Here is a 24,769-nt window from a genome sequence, read left to right on the forward strand (position 1 = left end):
AAGCCACTTTATATAGATCTTGCAGTGTGATGGTTCTGATGAAACTGGGCATCTTGTGCACTTTACCTAGGAGAAGTACACAGGCCTTGCTGTGTGAGTAAATACTACCACCCAGCAGAGGACGGAGGAGCTGGTTCTTGTCTCTATGCTATGTCTGGCGCAGTCAGAAAACCAATTCTCCTTGCCAAGTAAGTCTTCCTTTTGGGATGGCATTACTTTACAAACTGCACTCACCTAAATCTAACCAGTTCCTCACCAGAGACATCCAACAGCCCCCTTCCTAACTCCTCCCTAACTCTTATTTCTGTGCTTTTCTAGACAATAAAATTCCAGTCCGGCCCTTTAGATTTCCTGGCTTTAGAGTTTCAGATTGGTTGTTTTCTTCCCTGGAACTCACCTGAGCTGGTTGAAACTTTGAACTTGTGACAGAAGGGCAAACAAAGGGTGAGCTTTTCCTGTCAAGCACTTTATGTTTACCGTTAAGTGTTCATGTCACGGATGAACAGACCCCTAAGGATAAGCAAGTCCGATTCTGTTAGAAAGCCCCATGCAAAAAAAAATCTTAACGGTGAATTTAATACAGTGTGGAGAAAACTCAAATACATGAATGATTTTTAACTGCCTGGTTTCTGTTTAGATTACATTCATAGCTTACTTTGGAAATGAACACCCAGCCTTCCAAAGTGCTGTCTTGGACCACTGTTACCGTCTTGGTTCAGTGTTACTATCTCTGTTCTCTTCTAATTCAGCAAGTGTAAACAGCTGAGCAAGCAAAGCTTCCAAGACTTGAAAACTGGGAAGGAAATGCGACATCCAAAGGTTTCCTGTGATTACAGTGCTTTTTTTATGCAGAGCCAGGAATGCTTTCTATGGAGAGCAATTTTGTCTAATAATTATTGTTCATAAGAGCTTGAAGCCTCTGTTTGACTGCATTTACTTCTGCCAGGAAGCATCCAAGACAAAGAAAGAGTGTAATTGTCTATTAAATTAATCAAAGTAACTGATGGCAGTTGTGGACTGCTGCATTAATAACCTGTTCTGCTGCTGTGGCAAGGATTGTTCCTCATGATTTTCCTGGGAATATGGTGTATATCACAACTCTTCCTTGCTGCTTGGATCTCCTGGATGCAACCGTTATGAAAGTATTTAATATAAGCAGCTGCTATGAAGAAAATCAGTGGCAGGAGTGAGTATTCCTATATAGGGTCATTTAGTTTACCTTTCAGTCTGTTAAAGAAGAGAACATTTTAATTAGTTTACCAGTACTCATCTGTATAATCAAGCAAATAGGTGTATTTTAAAGCTCTCAAAAGTGTTTAGTACACACATTCAGAATATGTTGCTGCTTGAAAGCAACTGAGTACAGGAAAGCTTTAAATGGACATATTTGTTGCTGTCCATATCAAGTAATTTCCTATAGTCATCCTTTCAGAAAATCCGGTGCCCTGGGCCACTGAAGAACAATCTGGGGAGGAAATGTGCTGCCCATTGCAGCGCTGCAGTGCTTCCACTCATCTTCCTGACCCGTAAATAAAACCTGCTCTGAACAATGATGGGGTGGTGTTGAATGCAACACTGTAGGGTTGCACGTGGTGTTTTGTGAAAGAAATCCTGGGAAGTGAGTCAAACTTTATTCAGAGTTATAGATCCTAAATTTATTGGAGAGTATTTGAGCTAGTTTGGCATCATAGAGCAACTGGGCTTTGATCCACATGAACATCTTTGTCAGGGACAGTGGAGTTGAATGCACCCTCAGCGAGCTGCTGATGACACCAAGCTGTGTGGGGTGGTTGACACGCTGGAGGGAGGGAGCAATGCCATCCAGAGGGACCTTGACAGGCTGGAAAGGTGGAACCCTGTGAACCTCATGAAGTTCAACAGCGCCAAGTGCAAGTTGGGGCACTGGTTTCAGGCAGTCCCAGGCACAAACACGGGCTGGGTGGAGACTGGATGGAGCAGCCCTGAGGAGAAGGACTTGGGGTGTGTTGGGTGAGGAGAGGCTCCCAGTGGCCCAGCCGCAGTGTGTGCTTGAGCTGAGAATCCCCCCTGTGTGCTGGGCTGCACCCCCAGAGTGTGAACAGCACTGGTCAAGGGAGGGGATTCTCCCCCTCTGCTGCACTCTGGGGGACCCCCCCCCCCCCCCCCCCAGTCCTGATCCAGCTCTGGGGCAGCCTCACAAGAGGGATGTGGAGCTGTTGGAGAGAGTCCAGAGGAGGCCCTGGAGATGCTGTGAGGGCTGGAGCAGCTCTGCTCTGGAGCCAGGCTGAGAGAGCTGGGCTGGTTCAGCCTGGACAAGAGAAGGCTCCTGAAGGGGAGACCTTAGAGCAGCTCCAGTGCCTAAAGGGGCTACAGGAAGCCTGGAGAGGGGCTTTGGAGAAAGGCCTGTAGGGACAGGCCAAGGGGAATGGCTTTAACCTGCCAGAGGGGAGATTAAGGTGAGCTCTTAGGCAGGAGTTCTTCCCTGTGAGGGTGCTGAGGCGCTGGCACAGGGTGCCCAGAGAACCTGTGGCTGCCCCATCCCTGGCAGTGTTCAAGGCCAGGTTGGACGGAGCTGGAAGCAACCTGCTCTAGTGTGAGGTGTCCCTGCCCATGGCAGGGGGTTGGAACTGGATGAGCTTAAGGTCTTTTCCAACACAAACCAGTCTGTGATTCTATGATGTGACTGGTATTGGTTACATGTCCTGCATCTCTCTGAAAGAAAGAAATCTGTGAGGTCCAAGGAAGTGCTGGGGGAACTGGGCGTCTACTTAAAACAACCAAACAGACAGAACCAAACGCTGCGGGGTGTGTGCAGCAGCAAGAGTCTGAGCTCTGTGCCCCCGCCGTGCCCCTGCCTTCCCCCGGCACTGGCTGAGGAGGATGCGCTGGGAGCGGCGCTGGGCGTGCGGGAGGCGGCGTGAGCCACTGCGAGAGCTGGGGGAGAACAAAGTCAGAGCAAGCGAGGTGGAGCCAGCGGGGCGGGATGCACTGAATGGGAAGTCTGTGTGAGCCCCAGCGGCGGAGCTGGCCCAGCAACAACCGCGGAGTTACTTTCCGCCTGGATGGAACGAACTCGGGCTGTTTTCAGCTGAGTGGCTGCATTGAGAGCAGGAGCCCGGCTTTCTTTCGCCGCAGACACTGAATCCTCTTTACAGTGAAGTTTGAACCCGCCGGGGAGAGCGGATGGTATCAGAGGTGGCAAATGGGGGAAATGGCTTTTCCCAAGCCTCCGGCTGCTCCGCTCCCTGAGCGGCGCGACCGGCTCGGCGGGAGGGAACAGAGATCTTGCCCATCCCGTGCTCCGTGAAAGACCTTCTGTCATGATGGCCTCCATAGGTAGGTTCTCGATTTCTTTCTCTCCCTCTTTGCCGTGCCTTTCCCTCGGCCTGAAAACTTGTTCTGTGGGTCTTGCGTTCCGCTGGCCGCGTTCCGAGCACCGCGCGGCGGCCGTGAAATGTGATCTGCAAACGCTGGAGGAAAGAAGTATCCTTGTGTGGGTATGTAGTAACGTTTGGAGGCCACAGAGAAAGCGAAACGCTTTGCAGACAAGATTTGTCAGTATGAGGTTTTTTCCTGCGGTCGCTAATGGAGTGACAGAGGGCATGGGGCAGGGTTCATGAGCTTTGGGAAGTGATTTTTTGCTGAGGAAGACTTACGCTGCTTTGTGTGGTGGTGGCTTTTTGTTTTGTTTCTTTTTCAAAGGAGAAGAAATGGAGCCTGCCCGGAACATATGTAATTACTGACTATGTGCAATAAGTTTGTCCAGGCTGATTCTTTTCCCGCCCCTGAGGAATTGCTGGTAATGTTGCTGCAGCATTAAGTTTCCTTTCAAAAGCATGAAAAATGAACTGACTTTGTAAACATAAGTCTCTCCTTAATGAGGAATATCACATAGTTTTCCTGCTTTCTTGCTTAATGGGAAAAACAGTGTATTGTGCCATGAGCACTGGCAGAGTTAATTGTTCTGATTCAGGCAGTACATGTAAAATATTCTCACTTTCTCACACCAGATCTAAATTTCCCATCAAAATATAATACAGTCCTAAAGCAACCAACTGTTGTATCATGGGCAGGGTGCCCCAGAATTACTTTAAAGAGCTTGATTCTTTTGGCCTTAATGCAGGTCAGTAGCAGCAGATGTTTGTGTGAACTGCAACTCTAAAGAGCTACTGAATCATAATCCTGAAGAGGCAGACCAGGTAATCATTTGGTAGCTTCACGTCTCATCCTTTTACATGATACTGGAGATACACTGAACTGAGCTTGGCTTTACCTGTTTTAATTCCAGATGATTAAAAGCGGCTTCTGAAAAATCAGTTCCTTTTCTGGTTCTAAAATGGAAATTTGTTTAGGTGTGCCATTTCAGAACTAAAAAGAAGGCCCTGGCTTTTGGTATTCAGGCTGCAGTGAACTGAGCTCAGCCATCTGTGACTCCAGAAAAGTGAATAGGTGAAAGAGGAGCACATTAAGGCAGTAGAAGAGCAGGACCAAAGTGGGACTTGTGGTAGAACGTCCAGACATCAGTTTGATTGCTTCCATTCTTTGTGCTAGTAAGTATGCCTCAGATGTCAAAAGCTGCATACCTGGACCTCTCTGGTGCCTGCTGGCACCAAGGAACTGGACTGAGACAGGAAAAGAGGAGTTCAAACTATCTCTTCCCCTCTTTTTCACCTTAGATGCCATACAATTGAAAATGTCGTTTGGTGCTTGCTTTCCAGGAATACCAGAAAGTCAGCCTCAAGCTCAGTCCCTTCATCATTCACTCAGTATTTGTTCCAGTTTGCCCCCTCTACCTCTCCCCTTGGCCCTTTTGCCCTGGGTCTCTCAGTAGACAGGAGTTGCGTTTTCCAGTTCAGTACGGACAACCTGGACCTGCATCTCCCACGCCTCAAGCAATTTCAGTAGGTAATGAACTTGGGAGGACAGGGCGCATGTTTTACTCTCCTTTCTTGAAAGGTCTTTCAGGTCATTCTGCCTGAGAAAGTATTGCTGTGTATCCTGAAGGTACCAGTTTGTACACTTCTGATTCCTAGTGGTTTTTTTCTCTTCTAAACCTATTGCAATTTAATTTTGCAGTTTGATGAAAATTGTCATATTCACAATGTGAGTGTCTGAAATTCCATCAGGAGATAAACCACAGTAGGAATGGAATTGGCCGTGTCTGAAGCCACTGAACTAAACTAATTTGCTGTGAAAACTTAGTTGCGGGCATGTTAATAATTAGATTCTGGTGGTTTTGTTGGATCTGGTTTGGTTCATCACTGTGTCATGATCTGTTCAAGTACCAGGATCTGCTATACTTCAAGGCAGAATGCAGTGCTTGTGTTTCCGTGTTACGGACTGAGTGTGGTGTTCTCTTTAAGAGGGGTTTGATAAATGTCACATTTTTTGTTTGCATATGACCTGGATGGCTTGAGGAGATGCCTCTGCAGCTGATTTGCATTCCTAAGGCAGCAAAACTATGCTTAAAGTCAATAGCAGAGCATCTGCAAGACCTTTTAAAATACATGAGAAGACATGTGCAACTGATTGCTTTAGTCCCTGGGGAAGCTGCTTTTCTTTTTTCCCCCTGCTGCTATTTGGGAAGATAATAAATGAGTATAAAAAGGGACTTTCAGAAAGGTGTGATAAGAATTTTACTCCTTTCAAGATGCTGAATTGCAACTTGTATTTGGCAAATACGAGTTGTGTTTTGGTGTTTTTGAATGGATGCATGACACCAAGCATCTGAAAATTGGTGGAAGGGTCCGTCAAGGGAAGGGCTGTTTCCTCAGTAGAAAAGAAGCTGGAGAGTGAGATTTTGAGGACAGCGACATGGGTGGGGGAAAGTGGGGTCTGGTAAATCATCCTTTTGATACTTATCCCTGTGCAGACAGGGGCAGAGGGTAAGTGCAGTTAATTCTCTGATTCTAGGGTTGCCTGGAGATAAGCTGACCCCTGGCATAGCTTCAGAGCCTGCGTTTGTTTGTTACTGACAGAAGCCTCTGTGGGCTGTTATGGGAGCTGGAAGTTGCTGGAACACAGGAATGCCCCAGTGTGCACCCAGCCGTTGCCATGCATCTTGCCAGCAGGCCACAGTCTCCCATGGAGGTGGCACAGCTCCAGCCTGGCTCACCCAGGGCTTGCTGGGGATGGCTGCTGTGCCAAGGGTAGTTCCTTGGGGGGCAGTGGGGCTGATTTACAGCTCTCTTCAGGCAAAAGGCAAGAATGGACTTTTTTATTATTCTAAATAAATGCATCTGAAAGGTTCCCAACGCACAGTGAATGCTTTCTAAACACACACAGTAAATAATCGCATGAAATTAGAAGCCTTCAGTCCTGCAGCGTGGCTTGGCTTTAATTACTGACAGTTTGTGTTCTGGTGAATGTGTTATTTCTGCCACCAAATAAATGTCACTGAGAAATACTTTGCCACCTCTCCAAATTTGCTGTTTTATTTCTCAGGTTGTCAGGCACCACTCTGTTGTGTTTTCTGTAAGAGCCAAGCACATAGTACATATTCCACAGATCCTTCTCAGTGCTGATTAATGAAGCAATTGAAGCTGACCTTTGAGGTGCTGAAAGGTTAGTATGTGGATGATGGAGCCACCATCTTCATAGCTTCTCCACACTCAACCTGGCTGATCTGGTTACTCACAGGGTGTTGATCCAAACAGGCATTAGCAGAATCTCCAAGCATTACTAACTTTGTCTTTTCCTTGACAAGCTTGAAAAAGACCCTGTTATATCTGTTTGCTGTTGGTGGGGCTTGGCGAAGTAGGGGAACTGCTGGTGCCTCCACGATAGTACATGATTCTGGCTCATGACATGTCTCCTTCTGGAATAACACAGGCAGTTGTGAAGATGTTACGGATGTGCATAAACCCCAGCAGATTCCAGGCCAGCAGAGAAACTGCTCCTGTTCCATCCATTAAAAATAGATAAATAAAAATAGAAACAACAGAAAAAAACACCTCCCCCAAAACTAAGCCCTCCTCTTTCTATCCCTAAACTGCCCTCTTTTTTCCTGTCAGTGGTCCCCAAAGCAGGGTGTGTGCCCTGCTGAAAAGGGTCAGGAGCTGCACTGGGTATTGGGCTGGAAGAGAGTTCTCAGCTTTTCTAAAGCTAATTAAAAAGGTGGATTTCAAATTTTATTGTGATTTGGTAATATTCAGTTGTGGGAGAGGGGATTCGTTGGAGCAAAACGGGGCTCCATCCTCTAGTTCTGTGGTTGGTTTAGCTATCCGTAGGTGAACTAAAAAGCAAAAAACATGAAGATATAAACTGTGTTAGTCTTTTAGGATTCTTTTTTTTTTCTAAAAAAATTAGAGTTTTGAAGAAATACTGTTGAAAGCAGGATTTCTGTGGCTATAGCCAGTAAAATACCTGACTAACCTTCAGTGTAAAATCCAGTTTGTGTATAAGAAGTAGAAAATGTTGCAGATTTTCAGGTGCCCTCAGAGCTCCTCTGTGGCAGTGGAAACTTTGGCATGGTGACTACGGTGGGCAAAATGTGCTGATTCAGCATTTTTTTTGCTGCAGGTTTTGGGGAGCGATTACTGGAACATAAGGCAACAATAACAGTGATTGTATCAGGCTACAAGTTGTTATTTGGGAAGTTTCTCAACGGATTACCTCTTTTCTAAACTATAAACTCTCCAAATCTGTCCTATCAGAAATGTGAAGAGCATGGAATCATAGAATCCCAGACTGGTTTAGGTTAGAAAGGACCTTAAGATCATCCGGTTCCAGCCCCCCTGCCATGGGCAGGGACACCTCACGCTAGACCAGGTTGCTCCAAGCCCCATCCAACCTGGCCTTGAACACTGCCAGGGATGGGGCAACCACAGCTTCTCTGGGCACCCTGTGCCAGCGCCTCAGCACCCTCACAGGGAAGAACTGCCTTAGATCTAACCTGAACTTTCCCTGTTTCAGTTTGAACCCATCACCCCTTGTCCTATTGCTACAGTTCCTGATGAAGAACTCCTTTTTCAGGGACAGTGAACAGGAAGGTGTTTGTTGCTGCTTGGGGTAGCTTAGAGTTTTCTTTCAGTGTGAATGGCTTAGGTTAGCATGGTTGTGTTTTAACTCTTCTCCACCAAAAGAAACACTAATAGAGTAAATAACATGTTCTCAGAGCTCTTATTTTTGAAACACTTAAGAAGTAATGGTGGAAGCTGGCTAGCAGGAACAGCTTGAGGGATTTAACCCTGAATGAGAGATGGAACAACTTGTGTTGGAAAGGGTAGCATGTACTGTGCAAAAAGAGGTAACAAAGTCATTCCCTTGGCAGGTGAAATGATAAAAGACAAGAGCTTGAGGATCGTTTGTTGATTTCCACATATTCTATGGGAAGGAAGGAACAATGGGGCCAAAGTTTGTGGGTTTCATGGAACGAGTAATTCTGATCACTGCATTTTTGTGAAACTGAAAGCAGGATATAGCAAGTATAAAAGGTCACAGTTGCAGAGTTGAAAGCAAAAGAGTTTCAGCATTATCTCAGTCTCACTAATTTTGGCACCTGAGCATTTGGAAAAGAGAGGAGAAAGTGAAGATGGCTGCTCCATAAGAACCTTGCAGTGCCAAGGACTTGAAAAGGTGTCAGTTTGTGAACTGTTCAGGAGACTTGCTGTCTCCTTTCTCCCTGTGCAGGGATTGTTAACTCTGGCCTTTCCTGTGAGCTGTATAGAGGTTGTGAAGGAGCTTCACTGGTGCCAATTGTGTTGTTAGCACTCTGTCAGCTGCCGGAGGGACTCTTTTTCAAGGGAGCCAAATCCTTTTGTCATGAATTCACTTTTTCCAGGGTTTTTGGCTCTCTGGAGTAGTACAAACCTCTGTTTCTCCATACTCACACTGTGCAGTTGGAATTGTGTGCTCCTTTTCACTTCATCCAGTCCAATTAGCTGTCACTGGATGTTGCATGTCAGTACCTCTCTTCCACTGAAGCTCTCTTCCTTGCTCCAGTGTTTCCTTTGAAACTGTGACTTCCCAGTTGATATTTCCATCCACATTTCCTTTACTGAAATATTGGCAAAATGACTTGGAAGAGCTAAAATCGTGCCTGCTCTGTACTTCAATGGTATTTTTGCTGTCATTGACTGTTTCTCTGATGAAGCTTTCTCCACTTTTCTCCTTTTGTAGTTTTAAGGTTTGGAAAGAAACATTCCTAAACAAACCTCTCTCATAAAATGTGCTTAAATATCTTTATCCAGTACTTTTTGTCTTACTTACACACTTCAATCCATGGAGCCATCTACTGTGTCTCTAGATAGGTTGTTCTTACTACTAAAGGCTAAGGTAGTCTCTGGTCCTTGCTCTACCTTTCCTTTCATGCGTAACATCTCAGAGCTGAGTTGAGCCTTATCTTCTGCAAAACGTTCAGGTGAATGGCAGAGTAACTTGCTTGATGAGCAGTAAGATTTTAATATTGGAAAAGGGAAGTGGGCATCTTTTATCCCCTGGATAAGGTAAAGTTGTATCAGCAGAGACTATTGTCATAGGAACTCTTACAGTTCCGTGGCTGTGGGAAGCGAGATGAACAGCTCAGCACTGTGTGGAGTTTACACTGGCAGTGATGTAAACTCTAAATGGTAGTTGGAGCCAGCTGAATGCCAAGCCGTGAAGTGCCATGGAGTTTTTGGGAATGCTGGGAGTGCTGCGTGCCTTTGTGGAAGTGGAGGGACCTGTGAGTCAGAGTGTTGATACGTGGAATGTTTCATAGCCATATCTGAAGTGGCTTTTGTTAGGCTCTAGCCATCAAAGGAGGGGTCACAAAATAGACTCTTAAATTGCACAAAGCATCTTGCCCTTCTGCTGTTCTTCAGGGCTGGCAGTGGATCGGTTACTTTGGCTTGCTTTAGGGCAGTATGCTTTTCTGTGTCCATTCAGCTTTTAGACTGGCCTGAGAGAAGTCGGGGGTGGTCAGCTCAGGGGTTTGGGAGTGGAACAGTGACTTAAGAGTTCTCTTTCCCCAAAAATGAAACTGAGGACTGGAGTTTCCAACTTCATCCAGTGCAGGTTAGGTACCAGCTTCTCAGAAAAACAGCTACAAAGATAGGAGTGTTAGAAGCTGCTTTAGCATACAAGGTGGAATGGCTGCTTCTTTCTTTTCCCTGCCAATGTTGGACCATTGTCTCCAAAGCTGTGAGGTGATTTTGCCCTTCAGCTCCTACAAGAGAGGAAAAGGAAGGTTTTTACATCTTTTATCTGGTCCATGGCATGGGTTAAGCCACTCAGGAGGGAAAGGGTGGGGGGGTTGGTGGATTTTTTGTTTTAACAGGTTTAGTGGATTAAAGTACAGGTTAATCTGTAACTTCCTACATTATATAGCTGTATCCTAGACGCATCCAGGAGTTTGTGCTTACAACTGAAAGAAGCTTGCAGCCTTCACAAGTATTTGCCCTTTACTGCCAAGTGGAACAGTAGAAGAGCAAGCTGGATATTTTTCTGCCTTGCATGTGGGCACAGTAGTATTTGTCTTCTTCCTGAAAGTCACTTTTCTGTAGTGTGTGATGCAAAGAGTCCAGTTCATCTATTAGGTTCTGCCTGTAAAATGGATGGTCAGTGTAGATACATAGGTCTGACCTGAGTGCATGAAGACACATGAACATGAATGATCCTGGTTTTGTTATGTCACTAATTTTAAGTAGGGAGCTGCACTTTTACACTGTCAGCATTCTTGCAGAGATAATGGCATAGATTTAGTAGGGACCTACAGCAAGAAGCACTGATGCTTTGCATCAAACATGCCAGGGGAGTCTGTACCATGCATACAGAAACACTGCTGAAGCTATGGGGATTGCATCGAGTTAACGATAATGAGATAAAGGGTTAAGAGCTGACTGGTGAGTGTGGACTCTGCATCAGACAATAGAGACATAGCTGAAATATTGAGCAAGCTTGTTTTCAAATGAAATATAAACAAAGCTGCTTTCGTGGGAAAGTGCCTTTCAGATAGACTTGCACAGCCTGGGAAGAGCTGTATGGAGTTTGCATTCTTTCCACACATTACATGCCTGGCTGCCAGTAGCTTTTCCCTCTTAGTTTAGTATTTTACACCTGTGAAAAGGGGTTATGAAAAGAAATGCTGCATCTTTGAGTGTGGCAGCACGCAACAATCGGCGCTCTGAAGATAACAGCAACAGTCCAAGGCCTGAAACAGTAGTCAGGTCTTGGTCCATTTCTTCAAGCAAGTGCTGTTATTGCTGGGAGAAGGAGTGGATTTTGCTGTGTGAATGCTTCAGATTAGCTATTAAACACACAGCTGAGATCTCATTAGATTGGGAGATTTGAATCTATTTCAGAAGGACCGTCACTGCCCTTCCTTTGCCCAGCTTTTTAGTTACTGGAGTATAGTGACTCACCAGTATGGCCTAGCATCAGGGGCACAAAACCAAGCAAGCGTTTGGAGTTAAGCCTGTGATCATAATTCCCAGTGGCTCTTGGGAATCATAGCATCATGGAATGGTTAGGCATTAACCTCTTCCGTGCAGCAGCAGAGTCACCTCAAACTGCAGTGTGATTGGGAAGCATCTGCAGGTTCATGTGCAGAGGGGAGGTGGGATGTCTGCTGCATTTACATTAGTTTCTCTTACAGATGCTGCTATCAGTAAGTTCATCTGCTTTTCGCCTAGAGTCTGAGGGGGCTCTGGTAGTCTTCAGCTGTACAACATCAGTTTGACCAATCCATCTTCAGTGAATCTTTTTATTTCTCAGATAGTAGTTAAGACAAAGTAATATTACTTTGTTACGTATTAAAATCATAGCTCAAGGCTTAACATCAATCTTTATAATACTTGGGTAAACACTCAATCTGTGTAATACTTGTAAAAGCAAGCACCGCTGATTTCAGCAGGAATATGGCCTAAATCATGGGTTTGTGCAGCCAGCTTTTTTGACTGTGTTTGCACCAGTATGAGAATGACTGTAATATATCTGATCTATTAGACAGAGATTTCTCTAGCTGTTCCACACCACACACATTTCTGCACTGTTTCCTTAAAGTTCACTTTTACGGCTGGCGTGGCTGTAGTTAAAGTAATGGGTATAGATAAAAGTGTTGCAGTTTTCTGTTTCCTTCACCCAGTTAAATGTTTGCTTTGTACAGTATGTATGCTATGTGAGGAATTCGAATGGTTTGCAGTCAGGACACTGATCTGCAGATTTTCTTATCTCAGGCATTTCTTTTTAAGTACCTTGCACTCCCCCATTCAAATAATAGTAGAGCCAGGCTCTAAGATGAATTGAAGGAAAAAGAAGATTTATTTAGACTTGTTTCAGTGTTGCTCACACAAACAGTGAGAACCTTCCTCCTCTTTACATTAGAAAGGTTTCTTTATGGGAAAGATGCATTAGCACAATCTTAACTCTTTGTAGGACTGGAATTGTAGAAAACAGTGCTGTTGAAGCTGGGCTTCTGTGAACAGGTGTTGGATTGCTTTAGATGCAGTAACGAAATGCAACCCTCACTAGGGCTTGACTGGTTATTAAAATGCACCCATAAAGAAGGGATTAAACTGTTCCTGTATAAAGCCCAGTTATCAAGAGAGACCTTGCAGTGGTATCAGCCAGCTCCCTCAGCTCCTGCATGTGCAGCCTGTCAGGCCCCAGAGGACATATTGAGGCCTTTCACTTCTTAAAAGGGGCCTATAAGAAAGATGGGGAGAGGCTTTTTAGTGTGGTCTGTTGCGACAGGGTGAGGAGGTTTTAAACGAAAAGAGAGATATTCAGGGTGGATATGAGTGAGAAATTTTTTACACTGAGGGTGGTAAAACCCTGGCACAGGTTGCCCAGAGGATGCATCATCCCTGGAGACATTCAGGCCAGGCTGGATGTGGTTCTGGGCAACCTGATCTAGTTGGAAGATGTCCCTGCTCATTGCAGGGTTTTGGTCTGGATGAGCTTTGAAGGTCTGGTCCCTTTCAACCCAAACTGTTCTGTGATTCTATGACTTAGGTACGTCCAGTTTGTTTAGGTGCTCTTTTGCTTGGTCCTCCTCCACTGAGGATAAGTCTTCCTTGATCCACATTTTTCCTGTGGGCTCAGGGGTTTGGGATTCCCAAAGGCCTGTCTTACTGGTAAAGACTGAGGTGAAGAAGGTTTTGAGTGCCTCAGTGTGTCATTTTTCTTCAGGTCCCCTGCCCCATTCAGTAGTGGGCTGAATTAATACACTAGTTTTCTGTCACTTTGGTGTTTAAGTCACCCTGATGGTGTGTGTAGTTACATAGGACACTTGACTAGACATACCTGATTAACACTGTGGCTTGTGGAATGCAAACCAGCTTGGAACAGAGAGGACTGTTTTCACTCGGGGCTTGAGAATGTACCCTGGAGAACTGACCAAACAGTTTGAGTGGTGCAATTCTGGAATCATTACTCCCTCTGCTATTTGTCTTACTAGATACTTTCAGCAATCAGCATCATGTTGTGAAATAAAATGTCACTGCTCAAACAAATAATAACTCTTCTTTATTAAAGAACAGCACTTCTGTCAGTACAAGAACCACCAAAATGTGACTTGTTTTTTCACTTGCCTTGCACTTTGTTTCCTTTGCTGCAGAATCTCGAAGTTACACAGAAGCCATTAACCACTCTGTGGTGATGTCTGACAGCACTGTGGGCACTAACCCGGCCTTGCTGAGGGCCAACATGCAGCCGGATCCCTCCTTTCAGCACTGTTTTGCATCTTCGTGTACTGTTTCAAGTAACAGTCCTATCACAGGGGCAGAAAGGTAGGGAAAGATTCTCCTACCTTACTGTTTAATTCTTATAACTACTTTCCAGCCAAGATGTTGTACTTGCAGAGCATTTGTGCAAGGGCTTTGAGTTTGGTTGTTACGTTTAGTGATGATGTCCACCAGCAGGAACTCACCACGTACGCAGACGTTATTTGTATAGCAGGGATACAGTTAGCTTTGAAGATAAATAGGAATACAAAAATAAATAGGAATTTATAGCTCACTTACTTCACTGTGTGCTAGTACAAGCTCATACATACTTTCCTGTGTGCTTAACCAGCTCCTCTAATGCTTTACTGAAAAGCAGTTCATGAAATTTGACACTGGAATAAGTTGCAGATGAGAGAGAGGGAGCACTCTCCTCACTGCAGTTCCTGTGTTTCTAGTCAGTGAATGTCAGAGGATTTGGTTTTGGTAGTGAAGAGCTGACTCCCTCCCAGCTGCCCAGCAGGCTGCGAGGTTTTATTATTTCATATTTGTATGATGGTAAACATGTAGGCTCTGGACCAGAGCTTGAATAGTATACGTTTAGAACACAGTTCTTGTCCCAAGGAGCTTACAGCATAAGATGACAAACAACAGGAATCACAGCAAGCAAACGAGTCCCAGGTTACTGTTAGAGGGCTCAGAAGAACAGGACAATGGATAGTCAGTCATTAGCTACACCCTGTATTTACTTACTAGATGAGGTGTTATGTTACAGCTGTTTAGCCTTCCTTCTCTATCACTCTGCAACAGCATTCCTTTGTGGCTAATTATCCTATTCTGGTTCTTGGATCATTGGCTCCTTTTTCACAGTAAGTATTTGCAATGTTGTTGGTTGGTGTGTCAGACTCTCAGTGAGGAGTCCAAGTATGCTGATACCTATTTATCTTTTATTTATCACATCTAATTCATCTCAGGCAGTACTTGGACTGTGCGAGAATGTTTTTGTAATTATGAATTTGAATCATAAGACTGAACAAAGTATGTTAGTGTTTTCGGAGGCAGAGGAGGCAATGTAACATTCATTATAAGTAGATATGAATTAAAGCTTATTGGGCAATGGAGTCATTATCAAGTTTACATTCCTACTTCAAGCTTTATCTAGAAAATGTTCCTTTCTAAGCATTTTCTTTCTGCTGTTTTTCATTTCACCTAGCAGATAGCTGCAGCTCTGGGGTTTTTTTCTTGCAGTGATTTCTTCTGTTTTCCTTCTGCTTTGGTCTGTTCAAATCTACTGGTATCCATTTCCACAATTCCCTTTTAATGAAAAATCCTTTCTTTTTTATATCTCATATCACCTCTTTTCCCTTCTTCTTCCCTCCACCTTCTCCCCATTCCTCCTGCCCCCCATCAGCATAGCTAGGTGGAGGGTGACATGAGGCAGAAGGTAAAGACCTACACTTGAAGAAATGAGTGATTGGGGTGGGGCTGGAATCCCTTGATCCAGCTGCATCACCAGGTCCAGCATGTGTCGAAGAGCACCCTCAGGTATTGCCCTGGGTGAGGCGATTCCTTGTTTCAGTGATCGCTGCTGCAGTATGGATTGTACAGTGACACTTCAAGGGAATGATTTAGCTGTTGGTTTCTTCTTTTGTGTTCAAGTTCTGGCTTTTTTTCCATAGCTCTTCTGCAACAGAACGTCCTTGGCTTGAAAGCAGCCCTAAAGCTTCCCCGTCACTCCAGCTGTCAATGGGAAACAGCAGGCCGCCAGGAGGTTACCGTGTGCCCTCAGAATTTTCCAACGCCGTGCAAGATGTCTCCCTCTTGTCTCATTTCCAAAGTCCAGGACTGCAAGTTGTCACCCTGAGCAGCCTGGAGAATTCACCAGCAGAGCCACAGGAAGAACCTGCAGTCAGCAGCAGCGCCCGGGCCTACCTGAGCTACAGTGGGGGCAGCAGGGGCAGTAGCTCTCCACAAGAGGAGAAACAAGCTGCTTTCATAGCCAATACTAGCATGTCTCCTAAAACTGTGAGCTCATCAGTGGCAAGTGCTGAGGACAATGGTGTTTTGACACAAAACTATATAACAGTGGCCTCTGGACTCAATAGCCAGAACAGTGCAGTCCAGCAGCACCATGCAGGGAATCTTCATGCTCAACCACCTCTTCCAGAGAAAAAGAGGTCCTCCGAAGGAGACCGTTCCTTTGCCTCTGTGTCCCCTTCTTCAAGTGGCTTCTCGAGCCCCCACAGTGGGAGCACAATCAGCATCCCCTTCCCAAATGTCCTCCCAGATTTCTCAAAAATGTTAAACACTTCCCCAGTGCCAGGTAGGTTTGTGTATTGTAGAAATGCAGATTCCATTATGTTTTATATGAGTCTAAAAAAAGCACTTTGAGGATTTTAGAAGTGGGGATGGGGAGCAATGAAATGAAAATGGCACAGAGCACTTGAGTGTTTGCAGTAAGCAGCACCAGCTCGGTGGGTTTGGATGTATTTCTCAAAGAGCAAGGCTGCAGAATTCTTTCTGCACTTCCTTAGATGTCAGCCAAGGGCAGCCTGCCTTTTGAACTGCCGAACTGCAAGCAAGCAGTGTGGAGTCCAACTTCTTTCCATAAAGGCTGGCTTCTCTGCACCCTTCTAGACCTGTGTCAGAATAGTTAAAAATGTAGATGTGTATTCACATTGAGAAGTTTGCATTTAATACAGCTTTACACATGGAAGAGTTTTTAATATTTTATGGGGTTTACAAAATGAAAGTTCCAAGAATGCTTTCAGAATCTTAGTGTACAGTGACACTGTGATATTTGTTGGTTCTAAACCAGTTCAGAGTTCTAAGTTGTCCTTCTAATCACAAGTGTTTTGAATAATGAACATGATTGGAATTTGTAAGAACAGTAAAAAATGCTTTTGTGTTTAAGCAATATTTTGACCATTTTTTTCCCTTCTATTTCACAGAAAACACAACTGATAAACACGTGACTGTAAAATTTGTCCAGGACACATCCAAATTCTGGTATAAGCCAGATATTTCAAGAGAACAAGGTATATCAACTGTACACATTCTGGCACATCCATTCACAGGAAGGCTGGTCAGAGAATTAACTCTCCTTGAGTTGATTTGATGCATACCTGATGTCTAAAAAAAATACGGGAAGAAATACAAAGCCCAGAAGGGCCACAGACAGCCTCACTTGATTTCTTTTGTCCAAAGGCTGAATTTAAGAGCGGAGGGCAGTTAAGGAGTCTCCAAACAACGTTCAGTTGACCAGACAAATTCTTAGGCTAATGGAATGAGCTCCAGTTTAAATTTGCTGCTGCAAATGTGCTTCACTGGAAAGCTCCAGGGTTTGGAATGGCAGATTATGTGTGAGGGAACTGCTCTCAGAAACGTTTTGAATACATGTGTGCTGCTCTGGCATGATCTTAGCCATGTGTGTTTCTCTGCACAGATAATAGGTTGAGAGATGCTAAACATCAGGGAAGAATTAATTAGCCAGAAGTCACCATAAAGGCATCCTCATCTACCAGTCATTCTGTAGCCTGAATTTCACTGCCAGCTGCAAGTGACATACATTATTTCTTGAAGGTCACAAAATAACACCCCCATGCAACAACAATACAGATACAGTACATCTATATGTAGATGTATTACTGAATGAGATAAAGCTGTAACTATATATGTGAAAATATATACATACAAACTTAGACGTCGTCCATGCAACAGTGTGTAAGTAAATCATGCTGGGTGCTTTGCAAATGCAACTGGTCTGATGGTCCTTGTGTCTGTATTGTAATACTCAGCTATACTGAATTCTATTTAATGAGTTATAGGAGGATTTCAACTGGGATTCTTAAAATGTGGTTGTCAGAAAGTAAAAATAACAGATTAGGTCTGCATTGGGAAGGGAATCCGTGCTAAAGCAAAATAGTGTGAGCTTCAGCTACTGCCAAATAATGAATTGCTCTGTCTAGTTCATAGTTTCTCAAATGGCGAGGATGCCTCTTAGAGCATAGTGGTAAATCTGAGTTGAGGGTAATAAAGATCATAGAAAACAGATCATTATTTTCTCATTAGATGGTGGGTTTTGGTCCTTTAACTCCAGTCCCCTTCCCTGTGTCTGCTCCTCCGCCCACAATGACAACTTTAAATGTGCAAAGAAAATGTCCTGACTTGATGTGAGTCCAGAGAGGGGAGTAGATCATACAGGAATTTTAAACCTAGCTGTCTGAACACATGGTAAGAGAATCTTCCCAATCTTTCAGTATGCATCTTTTTGCCCTATCAAGTAAAAATCCTTTTAAAAAGTGTTTGAAGATCCTGTTGGTGAGGAGGGGGAGCACTTGTCCCTTTTTTCTATCCTAAATGGACTGCTCATGTGCCAAATGATTACTGTCCCCTGCAGATTTAGAAGTGTTACATAAGTGCTTCTGAATTGTGGGGTTTTCCATAATCATCTTCCTCCTCTCAACACATGACAGATTATTATCCTACAAGGATGCTGGAGAGGGCCTCTTCATGAGGGACTGTAGCAATAGGGCAAGGGGTGATGGGTTCAAACTGAAACAGGGAAAGTTCAGGTTAGATATAAGGCAGAAGTTCTTCCCTGTGAGGGTGCTGAGGCGCTGGCACAGGGTGCCCAGAGAAGCTGTGGCTGCCCCATTCCTGGCAGTGTTCAAGGGCAGGTTGGACGGGGCTTGGAGCAACCTGGTCTGGTGTGAGGTGTCCCTGCCCATGGCAGGGGGTTGGAACTGGATGAGCTTTAAGGTCCTTTCCAGCCTAAGCCAGTCTGGAATTCTGTGATTGTGAAAATGGTTGTTTTCTTCACCATCTGACAGCTAACAGAAGAGGATATAAATCTCTTCAACAGGAGAACAGTTACGTCTGCATTTTCCTGATTTTCTATTCCTACTCTTTTTTATGGAAAAAAACAAAGTGTGTGTGTTTATAATGTAATCATTGCTCAGGCCTTGCAAAACATGGCTTCATGCCCCATGTGCAGAATTCCATGTTCTCTGTATACAATTAAAAGTATTGTAGTCAAATCTGGTTTTTTTCCAAGGTTTCTCTGAAGCCTTCCTGATCATTAGAAACTCTGGAAACAAGCAAGTATTTCCAAAAAGTTTAAAGGGGAGAAAACTAAGGCAAAGTACTGATGTTTTATTTAGACCAAATTAAGGTAAATCATTGGATGAACCTTTTGAGTTTAAGGTTTTGGGCTACTTGATTTCAAAGTCTGCAGCAGACTCATGTAAAGCAGGAGCATTTTCCCTGTGGATGGTTCCTCTTGGGGATAACTTCATTTCCCACTTCCAGCAGAGCTCACAGAATACAGATGTCAGATATTTCAGTGCTTGGACATTCAAAGAGTACTCTCTCACATTTCCCTTGTTTCAAAAGTAGTAATGGACTGAGACTGCTTAGTAGGAAGAGAAGCTCAGTGGTGGATGACAACAGATCTGCTCCGTATGGTGAAGCTTCATAGGGAAATCAAAACAGTGCTGTGTAGTCAGCCTGGGAATGAGAGTGTGCTCTCTGCCATGCTTCTAACAAGTTGACTAAATGTAGGCAGGAATCAGCTTGCTCTTGCACTGGTTGTAAGAATCCTGGTGGGACCTGCATGTCCTCAGTTTAAAAATGAGTCAGGATCTGTACTTCAGATGTATCTCAAAATAAGTATCTATGAGATTTGCACAAGATGTTTCCACTCATATCCCCCAGATATGCTTGACTCCATTATCTTCTGCAGCAGTGGGGGCAGAGAAAAGGATCTTACTTCCCTTAGTCTCCTATTAATTACAGATTTTGACTTCTGTACTTCTTGGGTATGTGCATTGTTCTGGAACTGTTTTTCTCTCTCTTTCCTGGAATCCCTGCAGCCATTGCTGTTCTCAAGGACAAAGAACCTGGCTCATTCATTGTTCGAGACAGTCATTCCTTCCGGGGAGCCTATGGACTAGCAATGAAAGTTGCTACACCACCTCCTTCTGTGCTGCAGTTAAACAAGAAAGGTACTCCATGCCCTTCTATCTATTATTTAACAAGCCATACATACTTGGAAATCCTTACTACAGGGTAACAATCTAGAGGAACCTCCCCTCTTCTAGTAAATGCAACTTGAATTACAGGCTCCCTTTGGTACCTTGTTAAATGAGATTGGATAAACTGTTGTACTTTATAGTTTCACCATGGCTTGTAAATGTATGTTCACTATAGCTGTGCATGTATTGTACCTTAGCAACCTAATAGAAAACCATGGGTGCTCCCAGGCAATCAGAAATCTGCCTTTGATCCACATACCACCCTGTAAAGCTTTAGCCTGGCTGGAAGGTTGAATATTTTTGGCCCTAAGGTTTTGTTTTGAGACAGTTCTACATTAGATATAAATCTGAGAAGGTTCCCTAAGGAAAGATGATAGTTGTTTAAAAGGAGTGATTAAATACACCTGCTTTGCCAGCTCCAGTGCCTCCATGTATAACTTGTGCCTGATAGTTGTGAAAGGTAAAATGAGGAAAACATACAGAAAGCAAGCTATTTCAAGTTCTATACGCTTAATCTGATATCTTGAGACAATTTCTAACACAAATTTGCCATGTAATCCTTCATTTTATTGCCAAAAAGCGTCAGCAGAACCACTGCAGTGTCTTACTTAATGAAGTGTTGTGGCTTAAACCGTGACAGGAGTGCAGAGGGGCAGTGATGGCAACAAGGATGTAAATGGAGAGTGGCTGTAGGCGATTTTAGTAATAATTTTTTCCATCATCAGACCCATGAACTCCAGAACACAGGACAGTTCAAACTCTGCTCGTCTTAAAGAGCCAGTTTGTGTTAGTTGTGCCACAGACAAATAGTAGTAAGAGAAAACTTAAATGAGACTGTAGCATTCTTCCACTTCTCACTGTGTGATATTTAACTCTTTTGATTCCCACTGTTTCATCCTAGAAGGCACAAATCTGTTCAGTTTCCTGCAGATTTTCTTGTTCCAGGCTTCCCCTTGCCACATACCCCTGTAATTCTTCAGTTTTAATATTCTGGGAGCATAACGGCAAACAGTGAGCTGTTTGAAAAGGTGGTCTTTGCAATATTTGCTTGCATGGAAGTTTCTGCTGTCCAGATTAATGTGTTCATCTGTATTAGCTTGAAAGTCAGCCCTTGAAGTCCTGTGTTTCCTGGACTGTGGCTAATAGATCAGAGTTAAAAGGAGGTTTTTTGTGTTGCTGCTCTTTTGTTAAGGTTTGAATGGTGGGGTAACTTTGTCCCATCGCTATGAAATAAATTGCTTGGAGAGAGAATCAGTTTCTAGCTGGGTGTGAAATACTGTGAACAAGCCTTTCGAGAAGTAACGGAGTTTTCTTATTTATATGTGTGTGTATGTATGTTTAAAAGAATATTAAAGCTCAAGGGAATCTTTCTGTGTCTCTTGGACTTTGAAGCTCCTCATTACATCCAACTTAACCTTTTTGATTTGTCTAGGACAATAAACCAGAGAGAAAAACTTCAAAATCCTGATGAAACCTGGGGATTTCATGTAATTGTTTTCAGGAGCAAAGGCTTAGTGTAAAACTGCAAACACTTTAAAACTTCACTGAGAGACTTGGCATTACCTTGGTGTAGCTCAATTGTCTATTGCTTTCATCTGGAAAAGTTGTGTGAGCAAAACCATCACTAGAAATCTGAGTGTTTTGTCACACTTTTACGTGTCACACTGGATACAAGTTCTTCCAGTGGTTAGAAATTCTGCACAGAATTCTGATGCAAGTTACTAGCTATTAGATTTCCAAATTCTTTTCCTGTCTGTAGTTGGGAGCCTGCTTGGGAAGCAGTGTGTATTTGGCTGTCACTCACGGTTACAAAACCTTTTCCTCTGGTTGTCTAAAGTGAGCTATTTGCTTGTTTGTTTTTTGCAAAATGGCCTTTTTACTACAGCTTGTAACCTTGCAGCTGGGCAGGTCCCACGTATTCTTTGCATGTTGTATATAAAACACTTGGTGGTAATGTGGAAAACTGCTTCACAAAGACCTGCTAATTTGTGAGACTGTTGTCTCTTCATTGCTTCTCTTCATGAGCCTTCTTTGCTTTTTTCCACACAGTTGGAGATTTGTCAAATGAACTTGTAAGGCATTTTCTGATTGAATGCACTCACAAGGGGGTGCGCTTGAAAGGCTGCCCAAACGAACCATATTTTGGTAAGTACAGTACATCACAGGGATGCATAAAATGGAAACAGTTTGCATTTGCCAGAGCTGTTTTATAGACTTGGGTTGAGTGCAAATGAGAGAATACGCATTTCTCATCAGTCCTGATGGTTTCTGTAGGAATGCATTCTGAGGTTAGAGGAACCTTGTACATGTTTACCTTAAGTATATGTGCAAGCTTGTCTACTAAAACCAATGCAGCTGCAGACAGTTGAGCTAGATGACTATTATGGGTCTCACTGATTTAGGACCTTCACCTTAATTTGACCTGTGCTGTATGTATGCTGTGTATTAGCTGGCTAAAATGGCATCAGAGTGGGACAAAGTACATGATGCTGTGTCAGCCTACCTAATGTAGCATGACGAAAGCACACTACCTGTTGTGGCAAACAGCCGAACATCTACCTAGCTGCTCACTCACTTGCCCCCCTCAGTGAGGCAGGAGGGGAAAACAGAGAAAGCTCTGTTGAGATAAAGACAAGGAGGTTTCTAACCAGTTACTACTATGGGAGAGAGAGACTGAAGTTGGGGGAAATTAATTTATTTTTTTACCAGTTAAAACCTATATTCAGGTAGTGAGAAAAAAACATTAAAGTAACACTGTTACTTCCTCTTTTCCCAAGCTCAACTTCACTCTTCCCCACAGACTCCTTACCCCCACCTCAGGCAGTGCAGGAGGGGATGAAGGGTATATGGTCATTACAGAACAGTTCCTCTCTGCTGCTCACTGTCCTCCCACTTTTTTTTTTGTTGAGGTGTTGGGTTTTAGAACCTTCATTTTTGGGGTTGTAGAAATGAGGCTGATTTAGGTTGAACCTAAAATTGAATTTTCCTCAAGTGCATGATTATAATGTTCAATTTTGTTGGTAAACAGGATCTAAGGATGGCTTTTTGTACAAGTAGGCTGATGAATATCATTCCTTTATCTGACTTCTTACAGTCTATAGACTTCTTAAAGACATGCTAATATCAAAGATAACTAATGTATAATTATTTTAAGTCAAGTCCAAATGACAAAAGGGACTTTGAAAAGAAGAATAATCTCTCTAGACCATCTTAGATGCTTTCAGAAGCACAAAATAGGTGTGTAGATAAAGCACTAATCAGTGGAGACTAGATGGCTCAGAGGCAGAACTCCTTTTTCTCTGCCTCACATAGCTTTGACCCTTATGTTCTTACCATCTTCATAAAATTGTACTACATTTAAGGCAGCTGAAGTTAAGAGTGTTGAAAGGAATTTACTGACTTTCATGTTACTTTGTTTTTTGTCATTTTTGTGCTTTCTCCATTTAAAGCAAAGGTTAGGATTTAAGCAGGGAAAAGGGGGCATATGATTGTGATTAGTGAGTTCAAGCATATCCAAGTGGGAAAGTGCTGGGAAGCATGAATACATTAAAATTGACCGAAGAAGGTCTCAGCTTAGGTGCCAAGAGAATATTTTTTAAAGGGCGAGGGGGAAGGCCCCTTGATCTATAAAATACTTGAGAGCCAACATAACTTCAGCATTCTTGTCGTCTGCCAAGTTAACTGTGCATGTCTTGTTACTCTTCTGACCACAGGGAGTTTGACAGCTCTGGTGTATCAGCATTCCATCACCCCACTGGCATTGCCCTGCAAGCTCCTCATCCCAGACAGAGGTAAGCTTGTTAAAGTACAGAAGAGATATACCCAGCCAAGCTCTGCTTCAAAGTGCCAGTGTCTGAAGGCAGGTGAAGATGTCACAAGCTGGGATCTAAGCAAGAATGCAGAGGGAAGGAAGCTGTGTTTTGAAAGTGGTTCTTCAATACTCCTGATGGCTCTCACCCAGTGTGTAGCTGTGAGCAGACTAGTACTGTGATATTCCAGTTACAAACACAAGTGTCATGGAAATCCACACAGTAAATATACCACGTAGGAAGACAAATGTACTTCTCAGACATGAAATTACACCTGTGTAAGGTTAGATGTAGCCACTCATTCAGGTCTGGGTAGCAAAAGGGAAGGCAAGTAGGTAAAGAAAACAGTGTCCTGAGTATGACCACTGGCAGGGAGGCAGCGGCTTACATAGGTCCGAATATTGTTTAAGTAAGTGATCAGAAAGCCTGTGTTAAATCATGGGACTGTAATTCTAATTCTGGTTATGGTGATTTCGTAAACCACACTTAAGACAACAGCCAAATGTAGTTCTGGCTTTCCCCTAATTCAGTTGTCTGTTACTCTCCCACACGAAGTTAACACCACATGTATTATTGAAATGTTAAACATTCTTGTGGTTTTCTACTGAACTCTGTAAGCGTTTGTTAAAGGCCATATGTCAGTGTTCAAACATAGCATTGGAATTATGCAAATACATTAATGAAACCATTTTAGCATAAAAACATGATATGGTAGATGTGACCAGAGATCTCTTTATATGGCAAAGCAGTGTGGTAGGTGGGCTTGTTCTCCATATCGTGCTCACCTAAAATGGAAAGCTCCTTCACTCTGGCAGAAGTGCAGGACCGAAACGTTTGCTTTGTCCTGAATAAACATTATCAGAGTGAATTTTTATTGTGGATTTATTTTTTAATCCAATTTGATCACACACTTCAAGATGATCTTCTGTGGTTAATGATTCTGGATATGGTGTGTGGAGTATTTAAAGCATATGGCTAACTCTGAACATGTTAATACTGTCACATACCTTATTACTGCTTTCTTCCTCATTTGAATGGATTCAAAGACAGCATGCATCATGTTAAATAAAGCAGTGAGATCTTTTTACATGCATATATGTAACTGAAAGACCATACTGATGGACAGTTTTCTCACTGATTTTAATTGGGAGGCAAACATTCCACTGCTGTCTTAATAGTTCAGATGTTTGTTTTCCACATGAGTATGAAAAAAAGAGGATTGTGTTGTCATTTTCTGAGTCAAAATACAATTAATTGATTTCATTGTAGAAACACAATTTCTTTATGCCTAAATTAGTGTAAA

General features: G+C 43.3%; 1 protein-coding gene across 3 annotated transcripts in view; it reads left to right on the top strand.

Annotated features, from left to right (window-relative positions):
• TNS3 (tensin 3) overlaps positions 1-24,769 on the top strand; it is a 197,496-nt gene that overhangs the window by 163,347 nt on the left and 9,380 nt on the right. For all 3 annotated transcript variants that reach the window (XM_061464584.1, XM_061464585.1, XM_061464586.1), the window contains exons 23-28: positions 13,517-13,688; positions 15,302-15,945; positions 16,574-16,660; positions 19,496-19,627; positions 21,707-21,802; positions 23,371-23,448. In XM_061464584.1, the coding sequence (XP_061320568.1) occupies positions 13,517-13,688; positions 15,302-15,945; positions 16,574-16,660; positions 19,496-19,627; positions 21,707-21,802; positions 23,371-23,448 (1,209 nt within the window). The remainder of the gene's footprint in view (positions 1-13,516; positions 13,689-15,301; positions 15,946-16,573; positions 16,661-19,495; positions 19,628-21,706; positions 21,803-23,370; positions 23,449-24,769) is intronic.

Source organism: Pezoporus flaviventris, unplaced genomic scaffold (genome assembly GCF_033815535.1).
Source record: "Pezoporus flaviventris isolate CSIRO_AGI_PZ_B2104156 unplaced genomic scaffold, CSIRO_AGI_Pfla_v1 ptg000037l, whole genome shotgun sequence".
Lineage (NCBI taxonomy): Eukaryota > Metazoa > Chordata > Aves > Psittaciformes > Psittacidae > Pezoporus > Pezoporus flaviventris.